The sequence below is a fragment of the Suncus etruscus genome, chromosome 16, assembly GCF_024139225.1.
Source record: "Suncus etruscus isolate mSunEtr1 chromosome 16, mSunEtr1.pri.cur, whole genome shotgun sequence".
Taxonomy (NCBI): Eukaryota; Metazoa; Chordata; class Mammalia; order Eulipotyphla; family Soricidae; genus Suncus; species Suncus etruscus.
The window spans coordinates 57,543,778-57,565,317 of NC_064863.1; the positions used below are offsets into that span (position 1 = coordinate 57,543,778).

Here is a 21,540-nt window from a genome sequence, read left to right on the forward strand (position 1 = left end):
ATCAAATGCTCATTTTTTTTATGTTGCATTTAATTCTACATATTTAAATATATTTACATTTCAAATGTTATAGAATAAGTGAAATGACAAAAGTGCACATATTATTATTGATTAATGATATAATCCCATTGTTAGAATGTTATTGCAAAGTTAATATAGTCCTTAAACTACTGCCAGATAATGTTCAAACATTCCAGATGCTGGGGCCTGTGAGGTGGAGTTAGAGGTAAGGTGTCTGCCTTGTAAGCGCTAGCCCTGGTAAGACCGCAGTTCAATTCCTCTAGCATCCCATATGGTCCCCCCAAGCCAGTGGCAATTTCTGAGCGCTTAGCCAGGAGTAACCCCTGAGCATCAAACAGGTATGGCCTGAAAAACCAAAAAACAAACAAACAAACAAAAAAAGCATTCCTGATGCTATCAATGAGCATTTCCAAATACTGTTTCCTTTTAGTCATTAATTTTACATGACTAAATGACTATCATAGCATTATTTGAAAACATTTTTATATTGAATCACAATGTTTCAAAACCTAATCCTTAACAATTATCATTTATTGTCATCAATTTCTTCAGTTTACTCCCTGGCCTGACTTGCATTTAAAAGTTGATGTTGAAAACTAAACATTTAGAATATATATTTTTTCTGAGGAGAATATTTGATGTCATCATCTTATGAAAAGATGTTTAAAACTTTGATAGTATTATTTAAATCAATGTGACAATATTGAAACCAAAATATGCCTACTTATACTGCTTAAAATTAAAATAACTTTACTAAAAATATTTCCCAATATATAGAAATATCACAACTAATGTTCAAAAATTCAACAGATCTCTGAACTTACATTTCATTACAATGTTACCTTATATCCAATGAATATTGCTCTTAAAATTATGAACAAGAAAATTTTCCTGTATTGTATATGGCATTTTGTTTGTTTGTTTGTTTGTTTTTGGGATACACCCGGTGACGCTTAGAGGTTACTCCTGGCTATGCGCTCAGAAATTGTTCCTGGTTTGGGGGACCATATGGGGTGCCAGGAGATGGAACCAAGGTCCATCCTAGGTCAGCCGCATGCAAGGCAAACGCCCTACCTTTGCACCACTGCTTTGGCCCATAGCTAGGCATTTTAGCAAAAGAATATTATCACATGAATTAAGCAATAATACCTTATGCTCAATATCTTAGAAGGTATGTGAGATTTTTGTTTGTAGTTGTGCATTTTTTGTTCTGCTTTTCAAGCATACCCAGCAGTGTTCCCAGATTACTCAGCCTCTGAGCTCAGGGGTGACTCCTGATAATATTCAAGGAGCCATAAAAATGGTGGATTGAATCTTAGTCTGTTGTGCAGAAAGCAACAACCATACTTCCAGGCTGAAGAGTTAGCACAGCAGTAGGTCGTTTGCAAGCAATCGACCCAGGTTTGATTCCCAGCATCCCATAAAGTCTCCCTAGCCTGCCAGGAGTCATTTCTGAACACAGAACCAGCAGTAACCAGTGAACCCTGCCTGGTGTGGCCCAAAAAATGAACAAACAAAAGAACCATACTTGCTGTGCTATCTCTTAAACCAAAAGTATGTGAGACTTCTACCTTTTGAAATGTCTTACTTCTTACCATCATGATGACTTTATAACTATGACATATTGCACAAATTCAATATATATATATTAGTTAAATGTTATAATTAACTATATGTATTAGTAAAATATTTTAAAGTAATAAACTATTAGATATATTGAGAAAAATAATATTGGCATATTCAAAATTTAGTTCTGACTAGCTGTGTATAGTTAAACTCTTCATTTTCTATTTCTGTGAGATCTATGGCATTTGAAATAATTTTTCTTGTGCTTTTCTAGTAAATCTTTACACGGTTTAAGCTACAGTTTGTATTACATTTTCAATTAATATTGAAAATATATTTAAAGAAATTTAAAAAATATTACATTTTCAATTAATTGGTAGTATAGCTTTTAAAGAAATAGTTGCAAAAAATTATATTGAGTACTGGTTTTTATCATGTTACTGATTTAACATTTAATCTCTTGAATAGCATATTAAAACTGGGAAAATAAAGTCCGTGTATATATACACTATTCATTAAAATACTGTGATACTCACGAGGGATCACCGATGACTGTCTTTAGTGCTTTGAGCAAATCTGAGCTTGACATTGTTTTCAAATCTACATGGACAGCTGCTCCTTTAGCCTTCATGTGGGCAATATTATCAGGTTGATCAGCAAACAGAGGAATGCCCACCATAGGAATCCCATGGTAAATTGCTTCATAGATGCCATTGGTCCCACCATGAGTTACAAAAGCCTTGGTTTTGGGATGACCTAAAATTGATTGAATTTTAGAAAATGATCAAAAATCTGTTTACTAAATTGAAATGGCAGACTAAGTCACTGATATAGCCATTGCTTTTAGATAGCGTAGTTTATGAAAAATTTGCTTTTTTAAATCTTGGAACCAGAATCCTCGTTTTGTACTTGAGAAACAGGCAAAGGAGACTGTGTATTTAGAGTTGGACAATGAAATAGTGCTATAGTGAACATATTATGAGAAAACATTTTGTATAATAGAAAGATCCTTGTTAGACGTAGAGAAATGGAAATTTTATGTTAGTATTATCCTTAAAAGTAGTGTCACAATGAAATGAATGCTGAGGTAAATTGACTTTTAGTTGAGAACTTCATGTGATGCATGCTATTTTAATTTTCAGAGATGCACAACTTAAACTCTATATTGTGATATAACAATGTATTTAATAATAATTTCACATCGTGGAATACATTTTGCACTGTCAAAAATGCTCATTGGTATCATAACATCTTTTGAATTTGATAGCAATTGCATGTGATTTTTGTAAATAGAGGCCTTTGAATTAATCTTCATGTATCTCAATTTGTTTTTTTTTTTTTTGTTTTTGGTTTTATTTTCCCACTGCCTTTTCATCTGGCTTTTCCCCCTCACCTTGTGGGGGGATTTGTTTTTGATCTCAATAATACTAGTTAGGAAACTTGATCTGTGAGCTACCTTATAGGCTTTTGGTTCCATGTGATGAAACAACTGGCTTGTGGATGAATAGCCTACAGTGTGACTTTCTTGCCTGTTGAAACCGTCATATCAGTTTGGTTATTTATTATGGGGAATTGCTACTGGACCAGCTTCTTCTGTCCTACCTGAATAGGGGCACAGGATTCCTCTCTTCCCTCTGGGGACTGTGGAATGCTCAGCTTATCATTCAACACATTTTTTCTTTTGGTTTTGGGTCACTGGACAGTGTCCACAACATACTCCTGACTTTACTCAGAAATTACCTCAGGTAATGGTGTCTGGAGCTGGGTTTGTTAAATGTGGTTGGCTATGTGCAAGGCAAGTGGCCTATGCATTGTACTATTCCTCTGGTCTTACATTTTGTGATCTTTTAAGAAAGGTCTATGTAGTAATGTAGTTGAAAATACTGAAAAATATTTGGGAATAAAGATGGTACATTTCCAATTCTGAATTTGAGAACAATCAATATATTCTGATTTTTGGGCAGGGTAGGTTAAACTACACTTGACTATGTCGGGGTTACTCCTTGCCCTGTGATAAGAAGGTTCAAGGATCACTTTTGCCTTGCTTCAGGTTCATGTCTAGTGTATGGGATCAAATGAACTTACTGGGTCACTATCACTTAGTTTCTTTATGAAAGTACACAGAGTTGTCTTTTCTTCTAGAATACCAACTCAACGTGGAATTCTTTTGTATATAAATCATTCATGCAATTGCGCTTCCTTCTCTACTTTGTTTTTATTACATTGTCCCTGTCTAGACATGTTGTTTAATTGATCACTTTTATGTTTGAGGTGACAAGCATTACATTTTTATGTTTGAGCTTCACATATCTTCTACTGAGAGTAGTGTCTTTTATTTTTTAATTATTTTTAGTGTCATTTTACTTCTTGGGCTACACCCAGCTCTGGTTTGAGCTTATTTCTGGTTCATTACTCAAGGAACATTTTTGGCTGGGCTCATACGTGATGCTGGGGAACCAACTGAGTCCTTCTTATAGAGAATAAACATCCTATTTTCTTTTTTTTAAACTTTTTTTTCTTTATTTAAACATCTTTATTATATATATGATTGTGATTAGGTTTCAGCCATGTAAAGAACACCCTCTTCACCAGTGAAACATTCCCACCACCAATGTCCCAAATCTCCCTCCATCCCACCCCACCCCCACCTGTACTCTAGACAGGCTTTCCAGTTCCCTCATTTATTCACATGATTATGGTAGTTCTCTGTGTAGTTATTTCTATAACTGCACTCACCACTCTTTGTGGTGAGCTTCATAAAGTGAGCTAAAAGTTCCAGCCCTCCTCTCATTGTCTCTGAGGATTGTTGCAAAAATGACTTTTATTTTTCTTAAAACCCATAGATGAGTGAGACTATTCTGCGTCTCTCTCTCTCCCTCTGACTTATTTCACTCAGCACGATAGATTCCATATACATCCAAAACATCCTATTTTCTATAATATCAATCTAGTCCCAAAGTAGTTTTTTTTGTATTTTCCTCTATAAAGAGTTATCACATTTTTAAGTGGAGTTTTTTTTCCTTCAGTGATATGAAAAGAACAATGAGTATCTTGAATCTTAGAATCATACATATTTCTTTTTTTAATAGAGGACTTTTATCTTAGGATATTTTCTCCTATTCTCTCTTTTTTATCATACATTTTTCACTTTTTGAAAAAACATAGTTACTATAATTATAGATGTCCCCAACATGCTGAGAATAGAGTTGGAGTTTATTTGACAATGAGATCAGGTTGACCAAAGAGTCACACATCCATGGCAGGTGATGCAATGTTTTCAGGGACTACAGTGCTCATATACACAGAGGACCTTTTGTTACCAGAAATTATACTCAAGACCATTTAACACATAATATATGTATCCAAGTCTTAGAGTTATCAGTCTGAAAATGTTATGTTTTCTTGCATTTATTCTTTGTTTTATAAAAACATTTAAACTAGGTTTTTCTTTGTTTTAGTTACCTTTTGCAAAACTACTTAAGTAATAATGATGGCTTATAATTCTGAGGACAATAAAATATTTAAATTAAAATTTCCATTATGTATTTTAAAAGAACTAGTAAAATGATGAAGTTTAAGATATTAGTCTTAAAGTTTACAGTAAATAAACTGAATCATATATAAAGTTTTTGGTAACTATATTGATGAGGGAAAGGAAAATTATGTTTTTTATTGATGTTATTTCATAAATATTTTTCTAAATACTATGGAATATTTATTATATTAATATCAGTCACTGGTATAACAATTCAGCTTTGATATATAAATTGTGCTGAAGACCCATAAAGATGGAAACAATATGGAAAAAGTAGAGAGGAGTATCAGATAGCTAAAGTGGTGACTTGATGAAAATGTGTGAGAAATAATTTCATTTGAAATAAAATGACTTAATTTAACCACAAGGAAATATATATTAGAAAATAAAATTGTTATACTTTACCATCTCACTGTAGAATTCTAACATAAATATAAGGTAGTTAAATTTTGTTGCTTATAATTTGGTTAAAATGTGTAGTATATTTAATTTATTATAAATGGCTATCACTTTCATTGGATTATTCTCATTTTAATGTTTGGAATCTTACCAAGAAGATCATTTTGGGGGATCCACTTATACAGGCGAGTATTGGTGCCTAAAGTGTCAGGCTTCTTGCCATCAAACCGCCAGAGAACCTATTGGGGTTAAGAAAATGATGTTAACCTATTAGTTTAAATATTAAACTTCAAAGTTAAACTTTAAATGTTTGATGAGAATTTTTAAATGATAGGAATACAAAAGATTATTCAGTTACATTTTTAATTTTTCTACACAAAGTACTTAAATGGAAAATTAGGCATTTAAAGAAACAATTGATATAATACTATAAAAATAAAATAATAAGCAATACTTATTTTATATTTAATAAAATATAGATGCTTCACACTGAACATCAATCAATAATATTATCCATCATATTTGGGAGGTTTTGGGGGTCACACCTGGCAGTGCTCAGGGGTTACTTTTGGCTCCATGCTCAGAAATTGCTTCTGGCAGGCTCGGGAAACCATATGCGGTGCCGCGATTCGAACCAATGACCTTCTGCATGAAAGGCAAATGCCTTACCTCCATGCTATCTCTCTGGCCCCTCAATCAGTAATATTATAAATAATCAGCCTATACATTTTTAATACTGAATACTTTTACAATTAACAAGTTGAAATATATATTTATGGCTGTTTATAATTTTATAACTAGTATTTAATGTTTAATATTATATGGTTTTAAATAAAGTTCCAAGTAAAAGATTTTACATAAAACTATGTGTCATAGATTTATTTTTATTTCTTTTTAAAATATTTTTATTTAAATACCTTGATTACAAATATGATTGCAGTTGGGTTTCAGTCATATAAAGAAAACCCACCTTCATCAGTGCAGCCTGCCCATCACTAATGTCCCAAATATCTCTCCTCCTCAACTCCACCATCAACTTTTATTTGAGACAGGCTTTCTACTTCCCTCATTCATTCACATTTTTAGGATAGCTATCAGTATAGTTATTTCTTTTTGTTTGTTTTTTATTTTTTTGGCAACACCCGTTTGATGCTTAGGGGTTACTCCTGGCTAAGCACTCAGAAATTGCCCCTGGCTTGCAGGGACTATATGGGATGCCGGGGGATCAAACCACAGTTCTTCCTTGGCTAGCGCTTGCAAGGCAGACACCTTACCTCTAGCGCCACCTCACTGGCCCCCAGTGTAGTTATTTCTCTAACTTCACTCACCACTCTCTGTGTGAGCTTCATATCATGAGCTGAACTTCAGCCCTCCTCTCTGTTGTCCCTGAGAATTATTGCAAAAAATATATTTTATTTTTCTTAAAACTCATAGATAAGTGAGAGTATTCTGTGTCTATCTCTCTTCCTCTGACTTATTTCACTCAACATAATAGATTCCATATACATCCATGTATACGAATATTTTATGGATTCATGTCTCCTGACAGCTGCATAATATTCCATTGTGTATTTGTACCACAGTTTCTTTAGCCATTCATCTTTTGAAGGGCATCTTCGTTGTTTCCAGAGTCTGGCTATTGTAAACAGTGTGGCAATGAATATAGGTGTGAAGAAGGGATTTTTGTATTGTATTTTTGTGTTTCTAGGGTATATCCTTAGGAGTGGTCTAGCTGTATTATATAGGAGCTCAATTTCCAGGTTTTGAAGGAATCTCCATATCGTTTTCCATAAAGGCTGGACAAAACTGCATTTCCACCAGCAGTGAATGAGATTTCCTTTCTCACCACATCCCCGCCAGCACTGCTTGTTCTCATTCTTTGTGATGTGTGCCAATCTCTGTGATATGAGATGGTACTTCATAGTTATTTTGATTTGCATCTCCCTGATGATTAGTGATATGGAGCATTTTTTCATGTGCCTTTTGGCCATTTGTATTTCTTCTTTATCAAAGTGTCTGTTCATTTCTTCTCCCTATTTTATGATGAGATTAGATGTTTTTCCTATAAAGTTATGTCAGTGCCTTGTATATTTTGGGTATTAGCCTCTTTTCTAATGGGTATTGTGTGAATAATTTCTCCCTCTCAACGGGTGGCTCTTGTATCCTGGGCACTATTTCCTTTGAGGACAGAAGCTTCTCAGCTTAATATATTCCTATCTGTTTATCTTTGCTTCCACTTTTTTTAGAAGTGCTTTTTCCTTCTTAAAGATGCCTTTACTTTCAAAGTCATGGAGTATTTCACCTACATGTTGTTCTATATACCTGATGGTATCAGGTCTGATATAAAGATCTTTAATCCATTTGGATTTTACCTTCATGCATGGTGTTAGCTGGGGGTCTGAGCTTGCTTTTTTGCCAGTGGCTATCTAGTTGTGCCAACATCACTTGTTGAAGAGGCTTTTCTTTCTCCATTTAGGATTTTTTGACCCCTTATCAAAAATTAAATGTTTTTATGTCTCGGGAACATTCTCTGAGTACTCAAGCCTATTCCACTGATCTGAGGGTCTGTCTTTATTCCAATACCATGCTGTTTTGATAACTATTGCTTTGTAATACAAGTTTAAAATTGCAATTAACTAGCAATGAACAATTTTGGATTAAGAATATATTGATGTAAAGCTTCAATCCTCAATGAATACATAATAATTCCAGGAGTAATTTATTATAACATGAATATGTCCTTTTAATATATATATCAGCTACTAGTTCTCCTCTAAATAATATTTTATATGCTCACTCTAAGATTTTAATTTAAGAATTGGAATTGGTTGAAATGTAGAAAAGGAGTGTTGGCTATAGAAATAAAATAGATAATGAAAAGAGATGCAAGACTCTACCCATTTAATCCACAATGACAAGTAGAACTGCTACAATGTGGTAAAATCACCCCCATTAATTTTTATGATACTTACATATAAACTTCTCTATATTCAATTCAATATATCTTGTGTGGGAATTAGCCACACAATATTCAGAGTCGTGATTATATTGTAAACAAGCACAATGTCTATTTGCTATGTTTTTGTTAACTTCATCTCCTGAGCAATAAAATGAACACTAATGTTAATAAAAAGTATCAGTGAATGAATAGAAAATAATTGTTAGCTAAATATTGTAGCTGCATTCTATCTAAAAGAAAAAAAAAAGAATTTAGAGCACTTGGAAGTTTGATGCAATGGAGTACATCACCATTTTCCTATACTAAACTTATTTCTTTTGGCTTCTTTTCATGTTCTGATTTTCCTCATGTTCAAAAAAGTTGTGTCTAATTTGGGGATTTAGAGGCAACTTGTTAATTCAGACAGTTCTTTGAATTGCACACTTCAAAACAAATAACTTTATATCTAACTTACAAGAAAATGAGTCCTAAGTTACCATACAAGCACTATCAATGATGCTTTTATTGCTTCACACGTTAATAGTTAAATTTATTGTTTGATATTTATATAATACTATTTGCATCATTTACCTGTAATATACTTTACAAAGAAAAGATACAAATGGCAGGGTAGAAATTGGTGTTTCTGGACCCACCTAAATTATCATTTTCATCATCTTCCTTTTGATCCCTTAAATATATTTTATTCTGTTATCAATTTTATTGGTCTTCAATAGTACTCTATGCTTTACTTGAGCAACTATCATGTATATATTGTATTGAATTGATAAGATAAATCAGATTAATCATAACTCTTTACCATTTACTGCATGCAATCTATAATCTCGATTTTCCACAATATACATTTAAAAATTTATGACTATAAACCTTCAAACCATTAAACATTTCATAGACAGATTGTTAATTTTTTTATTTATTTATTATACATGGATATCAACTAACCTTTTGTGGAATCTGTGCAAGGGCTGATGCAATCACATTGGCTCTTTCTTCTGGCATGTTAGAAATCATTGATCCCAGACTGAACACCACAATGCCATTTTCTCCAGAGCTCTGTACAAATTCTTCCATTTCCTGAGAAGAAAGACATTTCTCCATATATATAATCTCCAATATAATCTCATAAGACTTCAGCCAATATTTGGCTCAGGAATAAAGCTCTTGATTGCAAGCGTGAACCACTTTCTTCAATCCTGGCATCACAAACACATCAATAACAAAATGTAGTTCTACAGTCTAGTCCAAGAAAAATATTTTTGGGAAAAATGTGATGGGAGCAATAAGGCTATTTAAAATTATTTAAATATGCACAAGTTTTACCATTGTAGATATTCTTTTGTTTGTAACATGATTCAGTACTGCTTACATTTGTGCTTTGGTACTGAAGTAAGTAATTTATGCAAAGTCACTCTCCTTTCTTTTCTTAAAGTGCCTGTGGGCTTCTATATCATTTTTCCAGTGTAGGTTCCCCATTTCATACTTATTTAGCAGCTTCTTGCCCTTCTATAAGGCAAGATTTTTATATTTATATAAAATATAACTTTTTTTTTGTTTTTGGCCTATACCCTGTGACGCTCAGGAGTCACTCTGACTATACACTGAGAAGTCACTCCTGGCTCAGGGGGACAAATGAGATGCCAGGGAATCAAAACAAGGTCTGTCCTAGATCAGCCTCATGCAAGGCAAATGACCTACCACTGTGCTCTTGTTCTGGCTCCTATAAAACTATATTTTTAATTTTTATATTAATATCTTTATTTAAACACCTTGATTACAAATATGATTGTAGTTGGGTTTCAGTCATGTAAAGAAAACCCCCCTTCACCGATGCAACATTCCCACCACCAGTGTCCCAAATCTCAGTCCTCCCTACCCCACCCCTGCCTGTACTCTAGACAAGATTTCCACTTCTCTCTTTCATTCACATTGTTATGATAGTTCTCAGCTTAGATATTTCTAACTGCACTCACCACTCTTTGTGGTGGGCTTCATGTCTTGAGCTAAACCATACAGCCTTCCTCTCTTTGTCTCTGAGAATTATTGCAAACATGTCTTTTATTTTTCTTTCTTTTTTTAATTTTATTTAAACACCTTGATTACATACATGATTGTGTTTGGGTTTCACTCATGTAAAGAACAGCACCCATCACCAGTGCAACGTTCCCATCACCAATGTCCCAAGTCTCCCTCCTCCCCACCCGACCCCCGCCTGTACTCTAAACAGGCTCTCCATTTCCCTCATACATTCTCAATATTAGGACAGTTCAAAATGTAGTTATTTCTCTAACTGAACTCATCACTTTTTGTGGTGAGCTACCTGAGGTGAGCTGGAACCTCCAGCTCTTTTCTCTTTTGTGTCTGAAAATTATTATTGCAAGAATGTCTTTCATTTTTCGTAAAATCCATAGATGAGTGACACCATTTTGTGTTTTCTCTCTCCCTCTGACTTATTTTACTCAACATAATAGATTCCATGTACATCCATGCATAGGAAAATTTCATGACTTCATCTCTCCTGACAGCTGCATAATATTCCATTGTGTATATGTACCACAGTTTCTTTACCCATTCATCTGTTGAAGGGCATCTTGGTTGTTTCCAGAGTCTTGCTATGGTAAATAGTGCTGCAATGAATATAGGTGTAAGGAAGGGGTTTTTGTATTGTATTTTTGTGTTCCTAGGGTATATTACTAGGAGTGGTATAGCTGGATCGTATGGGAACTCAATTTCCAGTTTTTGGAGGAATCTCCATATCGCTTTCCATAAAGGTTGAACTAGATGGCATTCCCACCAGCAGTGGATAAGAGTTCCTTTCCACATCCCCGCCAACACTGTTTATTCTCATTCTTTGTGATGTGTGCCGTTCTCTGTGGTGTGAGGTGGTATCTGATCGTTGTTTTGATTTGCATCTCCCTGACAATTATTGATGTGGAGCATTTTTTATGTGTCTTTTGGCCATTTGTATTTCTTCTTTGTCAAAGTGTCTGTTCATTTCTTCTCCCCTTTTATTGATGGATTAGATGTTTTTTTTTCTTGTAAAGTTCTGTCAGTGCCTTGTATATTATGGAGATTAGCCCCTTATCTGATGGGTATAGGGTGAATAGATTCTCCCACTCTTGTATCCTGGGCACTATTGCCTTTGAGGTGCAGAAGCTTCTCAGCTTAATATATTCCCATCTGTTAATATCTGCTTTCACTTGCTTGGAGAGTGCTTTTCCTCCTTGAAGATGCCTGTAGTCTCAATGTCCTGGAGTGTTTTGCCTATGTGTTGTTCTATGTATCTTATGGTTTTGGGTCTGATATCGAGGTCTTTAATCCATTTGGATTTTACCTTCATACATGATGATAGCTGTGGGTCTAAGTTCAATTTTTTGCAAGTGGCTATCCAGTTGTGCCAACACCACTTGTTGAAGAGGCTTTCCCTGCTCCATTTAGGATTTCCTGCTCCTTTATTAAAAATTAGGTGATTTATGTCTGAGGAACATTTTCTGAGTATTCAAGCCTATTCCATTGATCTGAGTGCCTGTCCTTATTCCAATACCATACTGTTTTGATAACTATTGCTTTGTAATAATGTTTAAAGTTGGGGAAAGTATTTCCTTCCATATTCTTTTTCCCAATGATTGCTTTAGCTATTGTAGGGTGTTTATTGTTCCAAATGAATTTCAAAAGTGTCTGATCCACTTCTTTGAAGAATGTCATGGGTATCTTTAGAGGGATGGCATTAAATCTGTATAATGCCTTGGGGAGTATTGCCATTTTGATGATGTTAATCCTGCCAATCCATGAGCAGGGTATGTGCTTCCATTTCCACGTGTCCTCTCTTATTTCTTGGAGCAGAGTTTTATAGTTTTCTTTGTATAGGTCCTTCACATTTTTAGTCAAGTTGATTCCAAGATATTTGAGTTTTTGTGGCACTATTGTGAATGGGGTTGTTTTCTTAATGTTCATTTCTTCCTTATTACTATTGGTGTATAGAAAGGCCATTAATTTTTGTGTGTTAATTTTGTAGCCTGCCACCTTGCTATATGAGTCTATTGTTTCTAGAAGCTTTTTGGTAGAGTCTTTAGTGTTTTCTAAGTAGTGTATCATGTCATCAGCAAATAGTGAGAGCTTGACTTCTTCCTTTCCTATCTGGACTCCCTTGATATCTTTTTCTTGCCTAATTGCCATAGCAAGTACTTCCAGTACTATGTTGAATAGGAGTGGTGAGAGAGGATAGCCTTGTCTTGTGCCAGAATTTAGAGGGAAGGCTTTTAGTTTTACTCCATTGAGGATAATATTTGCCACTGGCTTGTGGTAGATGGCCTTAACTATATTGAGAAAGGTTCCTTCCATTCTAATCTTGCTGAGAGTTTTGATGAAGAATGGGTGTTGGACCTTCTCAAATGCTTTCTCTGCATCTATTGATATGATCATGTGGTTTTTATTTTTCTTGTTGTTGATGTTGTGTATTATGTTGATAGATTTACGGATGTTAAACCATCCTTGCATTTCTGGGATGAAACCTACTTGATCATAGTGGATGATCTTCTTAATGAGCCATTGAATCCTATTTGCCAGGATTTTGTTGAGGATCTTTGCATCTGCATTCATCAGCGATATTAGTCTGTAATTTTCTTTTTTTGTGGCATTTCTGTCTGGTTTAGGTATCAAGGTGATGTTGGCTTCATAAAAGCTATTTGGAAGTGTTTCCGTTGTTCAATTTTATGAAAGATTCTTGCCAGGATTGGTATTAGTTCCTCTTGAAATGTTTGAAAGAATTCATTAGTGAATCCATCTGGGCCTGGGCTTTTGTTTTTGGGCAGACTTTTGATTACCGTTTTAATTTTATCTCTCCTTTTTCATTCTTAATACAAGTTATCAAGTTTCTCTCTCTCTCTTTCTTTGTAAGGTTTGCCAGTGGTCTATCAATCTTGTTATTTTTTCAAAGTACCAACTTCTGCTTTTGTTGATCTTTCGGATTGTTTTTTGGGTTTCCACTTCATTGATTTCTGCTCTCAGCTTAGTTATTTCCTTCTGTCTCCCTATTTTTGGGTCCTTTTGTTGAGCACTTTCTAGTTTTATTAGCTGTGTCATTAAGCTACTCAGGTAAGCTCTTTCTTCCTTTCTGATGTTTGTTTGCAAAGCTATAAATTTTCCTCTCAGTACTGGTTTTGCTGTGTCTCATAAGTTCTGATAGTTTGTGTCTTTATTGTCATTTGTTTCCAGGAACCTTTTGATTTCCTTCTTGATTTTATCTCGGACCAACTGGTTATTCAGTATGAGGCTGTTTAACTTCCAGGTGTTAAAGTTTTTCTTCTGTGTCCCTTTGGAATTCACAGCCTTGTGGTCAGTGAAGGTAGACTGCAAAATTTCTATCCTCCTGATATTATGGAGGTACATTTTATGTGCCAGCATGTAGTCTATCCTGAGAATGTCCCATGTACATTGGAGAAGAATGTGTATCCAGGTTTCTGGGTTTGGAGTGTCCTATATATGTCCACTAGGCCTTTTTCTTCCATTTCTCTCCTCAGGTCTAGTATATTCTTGTTGGGTTTCAGTCTGGTTGACCTATCCAGCGTTGACAAAGCCATGTTGAGGTCCCCCACACTTATTGTGTTGTTATTGATATTATTTTTCAGATTTGTCAATAGTTGTATTAAATATTTTGCTGGCCCTTCATTCGGTGCATATATGTTTAGGAGAGTGATTTCTTCCTGCTCTGCATACCCTTTGATTAATATAAAATGTCCATCTTTGTCCCTTACAACCTTCCTGAGTATAAAGTTTGCATTATCTGATATTAGTATGGCCACTCCAGCTTTTTATGGGTGTTGTTTGCTTGGATAATTTTTCTCCAGCCTTTTATTTTGAATCTATATTTGTTCTGACTATTCAACTGCATTTCTTATAGGCAGCAGTAGGTTGGATTGAGTTTTTTGATCCATTTAGCCACTCTGTGTCTCTTAACTGGTGCATTTAGTCCATTGACGTTGAGAGAAAGTTTTGTCCTGGGATTTAATGCCATCTTTATATCGAAATTTGGTGTGTCTTTTGGTTAGTGTTGTCTTAAATTAGGTCTTTCAGTTTTTCTCTTAAGACTGGTTTTGAGTCTGTAAAGTTTATGAGCTGTTTTTTGTCTTTGAAACCATGTATTCTTCCGTCAAACCGGAAAGTGAGTTTTTGCTGGGTGCAGTATTCTAGGTGAAGCATTCATTTCATTCAGTCTTGTCACAATATCCCACCACTGCTTTCTGGCATTGAGTGTTTCTGGTGACAGGTCTGCTGTAATCTCAAGGATGCTTGCTTGAAAGTAATTTCCCCTTTTGATCTTGCTGTTTTCAGAATTCTGTCTCAATCTGTGGGATTTGTCTATGTGACTAGGATGTGTCTTGGGGTGGTTTTTCTGGGGTCTCTTTCGGTTGGTACTCTTCGAGCATGTAGGATTTGATCACATGTATTCTTTAGCTCTGGAAGTTTCTTTTTAATGATGTTCTTGACCATTGATTCTTCTTGGGAATTTTCTTCCTGGGTCTCTGGGACTCTAATGATTCTTAAGTTGTTTCTATTGATCTTATCATAGACTTCTATTTTCATCTGTTCCCATTCTTTGACTATTTTTTCCATTGTCTGTTCATTTGCTTTAAGTTTTTTTCCCAATATCTCCTGCTGTATGGAATTGTTATGTATCTCATCTTCCACAGCACCAAGTCTATTCTCAGCTTCTGATACCCTGTCCCAGAGCTTATCCATTTTGTCATTCACTTCATTTACTGACTTTTTCAGGCCTGTTAGTTGACATGTTATTTCAGTTTGGAGTTTTGTGATTTTTGTCTTCATATTTTTTGGTTCTTATTAGTGTTCTGTTCAACTCAATCCATGGTTTCTTTCAGTTCGTTGAGGATCTTCCATATTGCTAGTCTAAAGTCCTTATCTGAGAGGTTGGTTAGTTGGTTGGTCATTATCTGGTCATCAGAATTGTCATCTTCATTCTCTATGTCTGTTGCTGGCCTGCGTTGTTTCCCCATTTTCCCACTTGTATTGTGGGTTTTTCTACGTGTTGTGGTGGTATTCATTGGCTATATGATGCAGGCAGCACACTCCTCTGGCTCCGCCCTTTCTGGATGGGCCGACTTGCCTCTAAGTGAGGGGAGTCCTCCGTGGATGAAGCCTCACACAGGATCAAATCTTAGGCCCGAGCATGCAGCACAGAAGACAGTTCAGAAAGAAATGCTTGCTTCTGTGATCCAGCACAGTTCTTAGTGCAATTTTTTCTTCTTGCTAAGCTCCGCGTATCGAAGCAGAGCCAAAATGCTATGCTGGAGCCTCTTTTTGGCCCACTCCCAAGAGGTTCAAGCAAGAGGACAGTAGACAGGCACACACAGGCAACACTCACAGTTTTTCACAGTTGGGCTCCACTGGGAAGGCGTAGTTTCATGAATTTTCCCAGCCTGACGTCACAAACAGGGGACCTGGCTTCTGCAAAGTCTAGCCGGTTTGGAGTCCCGCTCTAGAATTGGCCTCTGGGAGAGCGAGTTTTCTGGAGCCTTTTTTCGGCCCACTCCCAAGAGGTTCAAACAAGGGGACAGTAGACAGACACACACAGGCAGCACTCACAGTTTTTCACAGCCGGGCCCTACTGGGCAGGCGTAGTTTCATGTCTTTTATTTTTCTTAAAACCCATAGATAAGGGAGACTATTCTGGTTCTATATGTCTTCCTTTGACTTATTTCACTCAGCATAATAGGTTCCTATACATCCATGTATAAGAGAATTTCATGACTTCATCTCTCCTGATGGCTACATAATATTCCATTGTGTATATGTACCACAGTTTCTTTAGCCATTCATCTATTGAAGGACATCTTGGTTGTTTCCAGAGTCTGGCTATTGTAAATAGTGCTGCAATGAATATATGTGTGAAGAAGGGTTTTTATATTGTATTTTTATGTTCCTAGGTTATATCCTTAGGAGTGGTCTAGCTGGATTATATGGCAGCTCAATTTCTAGGTTTTGGAGGAATCTCCATATCACTTTCATAAAGGTTAGACTAGACAGCATTTCTACCAGCAATGAATGAGATTTCCTTTCTCTCCACATACCCGACAGCACTGCTTGTTCTCATTCTTTGTGATGTGTACCAATGTCTGTGGCATGAGATTGTACCTGATAGATGTTTTGATTTGCATCTCCCTGATGATTAGTGATGTGGAGCATTTTTTCATGTGCCTTTTGGCCATTTGTATTTTTTCTTTAGAAAGTTGTCAGCTCATTTCTTCTCCCCATTTTTAATGGGGTTAGATGCTTTTTTCTTGTATAGTTCTGTCAGTGCCTTGTATATTTTGGATTTTAGCCCTTTATCTGATGGATTTTTGGTGAATAATTTCTCCCAGTGGGTGGCGGCTCTTGTATCCTGGGCACTGTTTCCTTTGAGGTGGAGAATCTTCTCATCTTAATATATTTCCCTCTGTTTATCTCTGCTTCCACTTGTTTGGAGAGTGCAGTTTCCTCCTTGAAGATACCTTTAGTCTCAATGGCCTGATGTGTTCTACATATTGTTCTATATGCCTTATGGTTTCAGGTCTGGTATCAAGGTCTTTAATCCATTTGGATTTTACCTTCATACATGGTGTTAGCTGGGGTTTGAGTTTGCTTTTTTTGCAAGTAGCTGACCTGTTGTGCCAACACCACTTGTTGAAGAGGCTTTCCCTGCTCCATTTAGGATTTCTTGCTTATTTATAAAATTAGGTGATTATATGTCAAAGGAACATTCTCTGAGTACTCACACCTATACCACTGATCTGAGGGTCTGTCTTTATTCCAATACCATGCTGTTTTGATAGCTATTGCTTTGAAATACAGTTCAGTTATGGGGAAAGTGATGCCTCCCATGTTTTTTTCCCAAGTATTGCTTTAGCTTTTGAGGGTGTTTATTGTTCCAAATGAATTTCATTTCTTTGAAGAATGTCATGGTTATCTTTAGCGAAATGGCATAAAATCTGTACAATGCTTTGGGGAGTATTGCCATTTTAGTGATGTTAATCCTGCCAATCCATGAACAGGGTATGTGTTTCCATTTCCACGTGTCCTCTCTTATTTCTTGGAGCAAGTTTTTATAGTTTTCTTTGAATAGGTCCTTCACATCTTTAGTCAAGTTGACTCCAAGTTATTTGAGTTTTTGTAGCATTAATGTGAATGGGGTTGTTTTCTTAATGTCCTTATCTTCCCTATCATTGTTAGTGTATAAAAATTCCATTTTTTTGCATATTCATTTTGAAGCCTGCCACCTTGCTACATGAATCTTTTGTTTCTAGGAGATTTTTGGTAGTCTTTAGGGATTTTAAAGTAGATTTTCATATCATCTGCAAACAGTGAGAAATTGACTTTTTCCTTTCATATCTGGATTACCTTGATATCTTTTTCTTGCCTAATAAATATAGCAAGTACTTCCAGTACTATTTTGAATAGCAGTGGTGATAGAGGATAACCCTGACTTGTACCAGAATTTAGAGGGAAAGGCTTTTTGTATTTTTTTTTTGAGGATGATATTTGCCTTTGGATTGTGGTAGATGGTCTTACTTTATTTATAAATTTTCCTTTCATTCCCATCTAGCTGTGAGTTTTTATCAAGAATTGATGTTGGGCCTTATCAAATGCTTTCTCTGTGTCTATTGATATGAAACCTACTTGATCATAGTGCATAATCTTCTTGTTGAGGCATTGGATCTTATTCGCCAGGATTTTGTTGAGGATCTTTGCATCTGTGTTCATTAGGGATATTGGTCTATAATTTTTTTTCTGACAGTATTTCTATCTGGTTTTGGTATTAAGGTGATATTGGCTTCATAAAAGCTATTTTGAAGTGAACCTGTTTTTCAATTTTATGAAAGATCCTGACCAGAATTGGTAGTAATTCCTCTTGAAAGGTTTGAAAGAATTCTTTACTAAATCCATCTGTGCCTGGGCTTTTGTTTTGGGGCAGATATTTGATTACTGTTTTAATTTCTTCAATGTTGACATATATGCTACATCTTCGTTATTCAAACGTGGAAGTTTGTAGGAGTCCAAGAATTCTACCATTTTTCCAGATTCTCATATTTGGTGGCATAGAGTTTCTCAAAGTACTCTCTGATTACCCTTTGAATCTCTGCAATATCTTTAGTGATCTCCCCCTTTTTTATTTCTAATATGGTTTATCAAATTTCTCTCTTTCTTTGAGAGTTTTGCAATGGTCTATTAGCCTTGCTTATTTTTTCAAAGAACCAACTTCTGCTTTTGTCGATATTTTGGATTGTTTTTTGAGTTTCCACTTCATTGATTTCTGCTCTAAGCATTGTTATTTCTTTCTCTCTTCCTATTTTTGGTTCCTTTTATTGATCATTTTCCAATTTTATGAGCTGGGTCATTAGGCTATTCAGGTATGCCCTTTCTTCCAATCTATTGACTAAAAACTCTGAGGTTTACTCAGAATGAGAAAAGGACCATTTTCTTCTTATTCTCAACCCTGCAAGTAAAAAACCCACCAAACACTGCCAATTCTTACCTTCTGACAACATAGAAACAGGCCAGCTCCACAATTAATCTCAAAAAATATAATGCCACCAATTTTTTTTCTGATATGGGTTGACAACTCTGGGCCTTCTCACATGAGATTTCACATGAGATCACAACAGTTTACAGCCACACTTGATACCCTTTGCTTATGTAAAGTTGGCCCAAGCTCCACAACTGAATCTTACCAAGCTGTCAAACCACCAATTTGAAATAATTTGTCAACCCAGTAGGATACCAGAAAATATGATGAAAAAATTATGTAGAAGTCTACCAAGATAAATGTACTTAACCAAAAGTCTTTACGAGTACTAACAGTTATAATATATATTCAATAACTGATTTTAGTAATAACATTATGAGATATAACAATTATGATAGGGGCCGGAGAGGTGGCGCTAGAGGTAAGGTGTCTGCCTTGCAAGCACTACCATAGGACGGACCGTGGTTCGATCCCCCAGTGTCCCATATGGTCCCCCCAAGCCAGGAGTGATTTCTGAGCGCATAGTCAGTAGAAACCCCTGAGAGTCAAACAGGTGTGGCCCAAATACCAAAAAAAATTTGATAAACTGGTTTATATTAATCTAAGTTTTGAAACAAAGTACTGAAGTAAATTTGTGTCTGAAATAGAGTTGGTATTAGGTTGATGAGTCAAAAATGGGTACATTGTTGGAGGGAAGATCATATTGGTGGTGAAATTGTTGTTGAAACTTTAATGGCTAAAAATATAAATTATGAAGAGCTTGGAAAATAATGGTGTCACAGTAAAAACTACACCAAGTTTTAGAAGTTGTTAAAGTCTTATACATATAGGTAATGCATTTACTTTTCTTCATATATTTACTTAGTAGTCAGTCATGATGCTAAAAGTCATGTTATACATGGCAATTCAATGAAATTTTTTATAGCTTTGGTGCATGGCTGAACAAACTACTCAAAATTCAATTAGGTGATGTAAAAATGAAAAGTATTAATTGAAGTTTTTTTTTGGATAATGAAATTATATTAATAAATTTACGTTTATTTGTAAATTTACAAATAATTTGATGGCATACATCTATGTTTTTTATGAGCAATTATCCTTTTAGCTTAATTTCTTATGATGAAACAGAATAAACAGAAAAAACTGGACCTAGTGTACCTTAGGTAGTGGTTTGGCAGGTTTGCAATGGAGTCCTCCCACAAATTCAAAATTTGGCAAGAATGGGTGAGAAAACTGAAAATCCCAATATGTTCTAATGAGCCATATATCAGCTTTTCTCATTAGTTCATATACTTTAGAAGTTTTTCCTAAAAGAAAACAAAACAAATTATTAATGTATAAAAACTTAATTAAATAGATAAATTGGGAGGTTACCATCATTAAAATGTCAACACTTCTCAAAGATTTGTACAGATTTAATGCATTCCCTATTAAGATACTCATGAAAAATTTCTAGGAAATAAATTAAACACTTCTAAAAGTTAAGTAGGATAGTAAAACTCCAAAAATGACTTATGCAGTCACAGGGGAGGAAGATGGAGAAAGAGAGTGAACAAAAAAAGAAGAAAAAACCAAAGACAGAGAGGAAAAGAAGATGAAAAGAAAAGAAAGAAGAGAATAAAAGAACAGAAAAAAAGAATAAAAGAAGACAAAAGAAGATGGAAGAAGAAAAGGAAAAAAGAGGAGGAACTAGAGGAAGAGGAAGAAGACAAAGAAGATGAAGATGACAATGATAAATAAGAAAAGAAAACAAGACAAAAAGGTGAAGATGATGACAGAGAAAAGAAAACAAAAAAGATGAGGAATATGCAGAAGAAAAAGAGGACTAAGAAAGCAGACAAGAATCAGAAAACAAGAAAAAGAAAACAGACAGGAAGATAATGAAAGTAGAGGAAGATGTTGAAGAAACCAAAGAAAACATAAAAATGAAGCAAAAAGAAGGAAGTAGAATTTGACAAAGATGAAGAAGACAGAGAAAAAAAGAAGATAAGAAAAAGAAGAGGAAGAATGAAGATGAAACATGAGAAAATGAAAGAAAGACAGTGAAGAATTTGTAGATGATAATGAAGATAAGAATGAAGACAAGGAAGAAAAAGGAAGAATAAAATAAAGAAGATGACAGACAAAGAAAGAATTATAAAAAGTTTGAAGATTTGAAAAAGAAAGAAGGAAAGAAGAAGTAGAAGAAGAAAGAAGAAAAGAGAAAAAAGAAGGAAGAAGGAAGAAGAAGAAGAAGAAGAAGAAGAAGAAGAAGAAGAAGAAGAAGAAGAAGAAGAAGAAGAAGAAGAAGAAAACATAGAAGGCCTGCTCCTTCCACAGGCAGTGGAGATGACATAGGTGATGTGAAATGTGCACTAATAAAGAATGTTTTATAATGTATGACTAAAACTCAATCACGAATAACTTCGTATTTTTGAAAAAATACTGTATTATGAACAATCTTGTAACCATGTAGTTTAAATAAAATAATTAATATTAAGTAATTAGGAATGGGTCCTGAAATTTAGCATACAGGTAAAGCTCGACCTTGAACACATTGTTAAC

The 21,540-nt window shown here is 35.0% G+C and overlaps 1 protein-coding gene across 1 annotated transcript in view; it reads right to left on the reverse strand.

The window, feature by feature from the left end:
- LOC126032359 (UDP-glucuronosyltransferase 2B31-like) overlaps positions 1-21,540 on the reverse strand; it is a 102,132-nt gene that overhangs the window by 78,950 nt on the left and 1,642 nt on the right. Inside the window, exons 3-5 of the mRNA XM_049790018.1 lie at positions 20,155-20,303; positions 9,423-9,554; positions 5,673-5,760 (exon numbers count right to left, since the gene is read on the reverse strand). Of these exons, the coding sequence (XP_049645975.1) occupies positions 5,673-5,760; positions 9,423-9,554; positions 20,155-20,303 (369 nt within the window). The remainder of the gene's footprint in view (positions 1-5,672; positions 5,761-9,422; positions 9,555-20,154; positions 20,304-21,540) is intronic.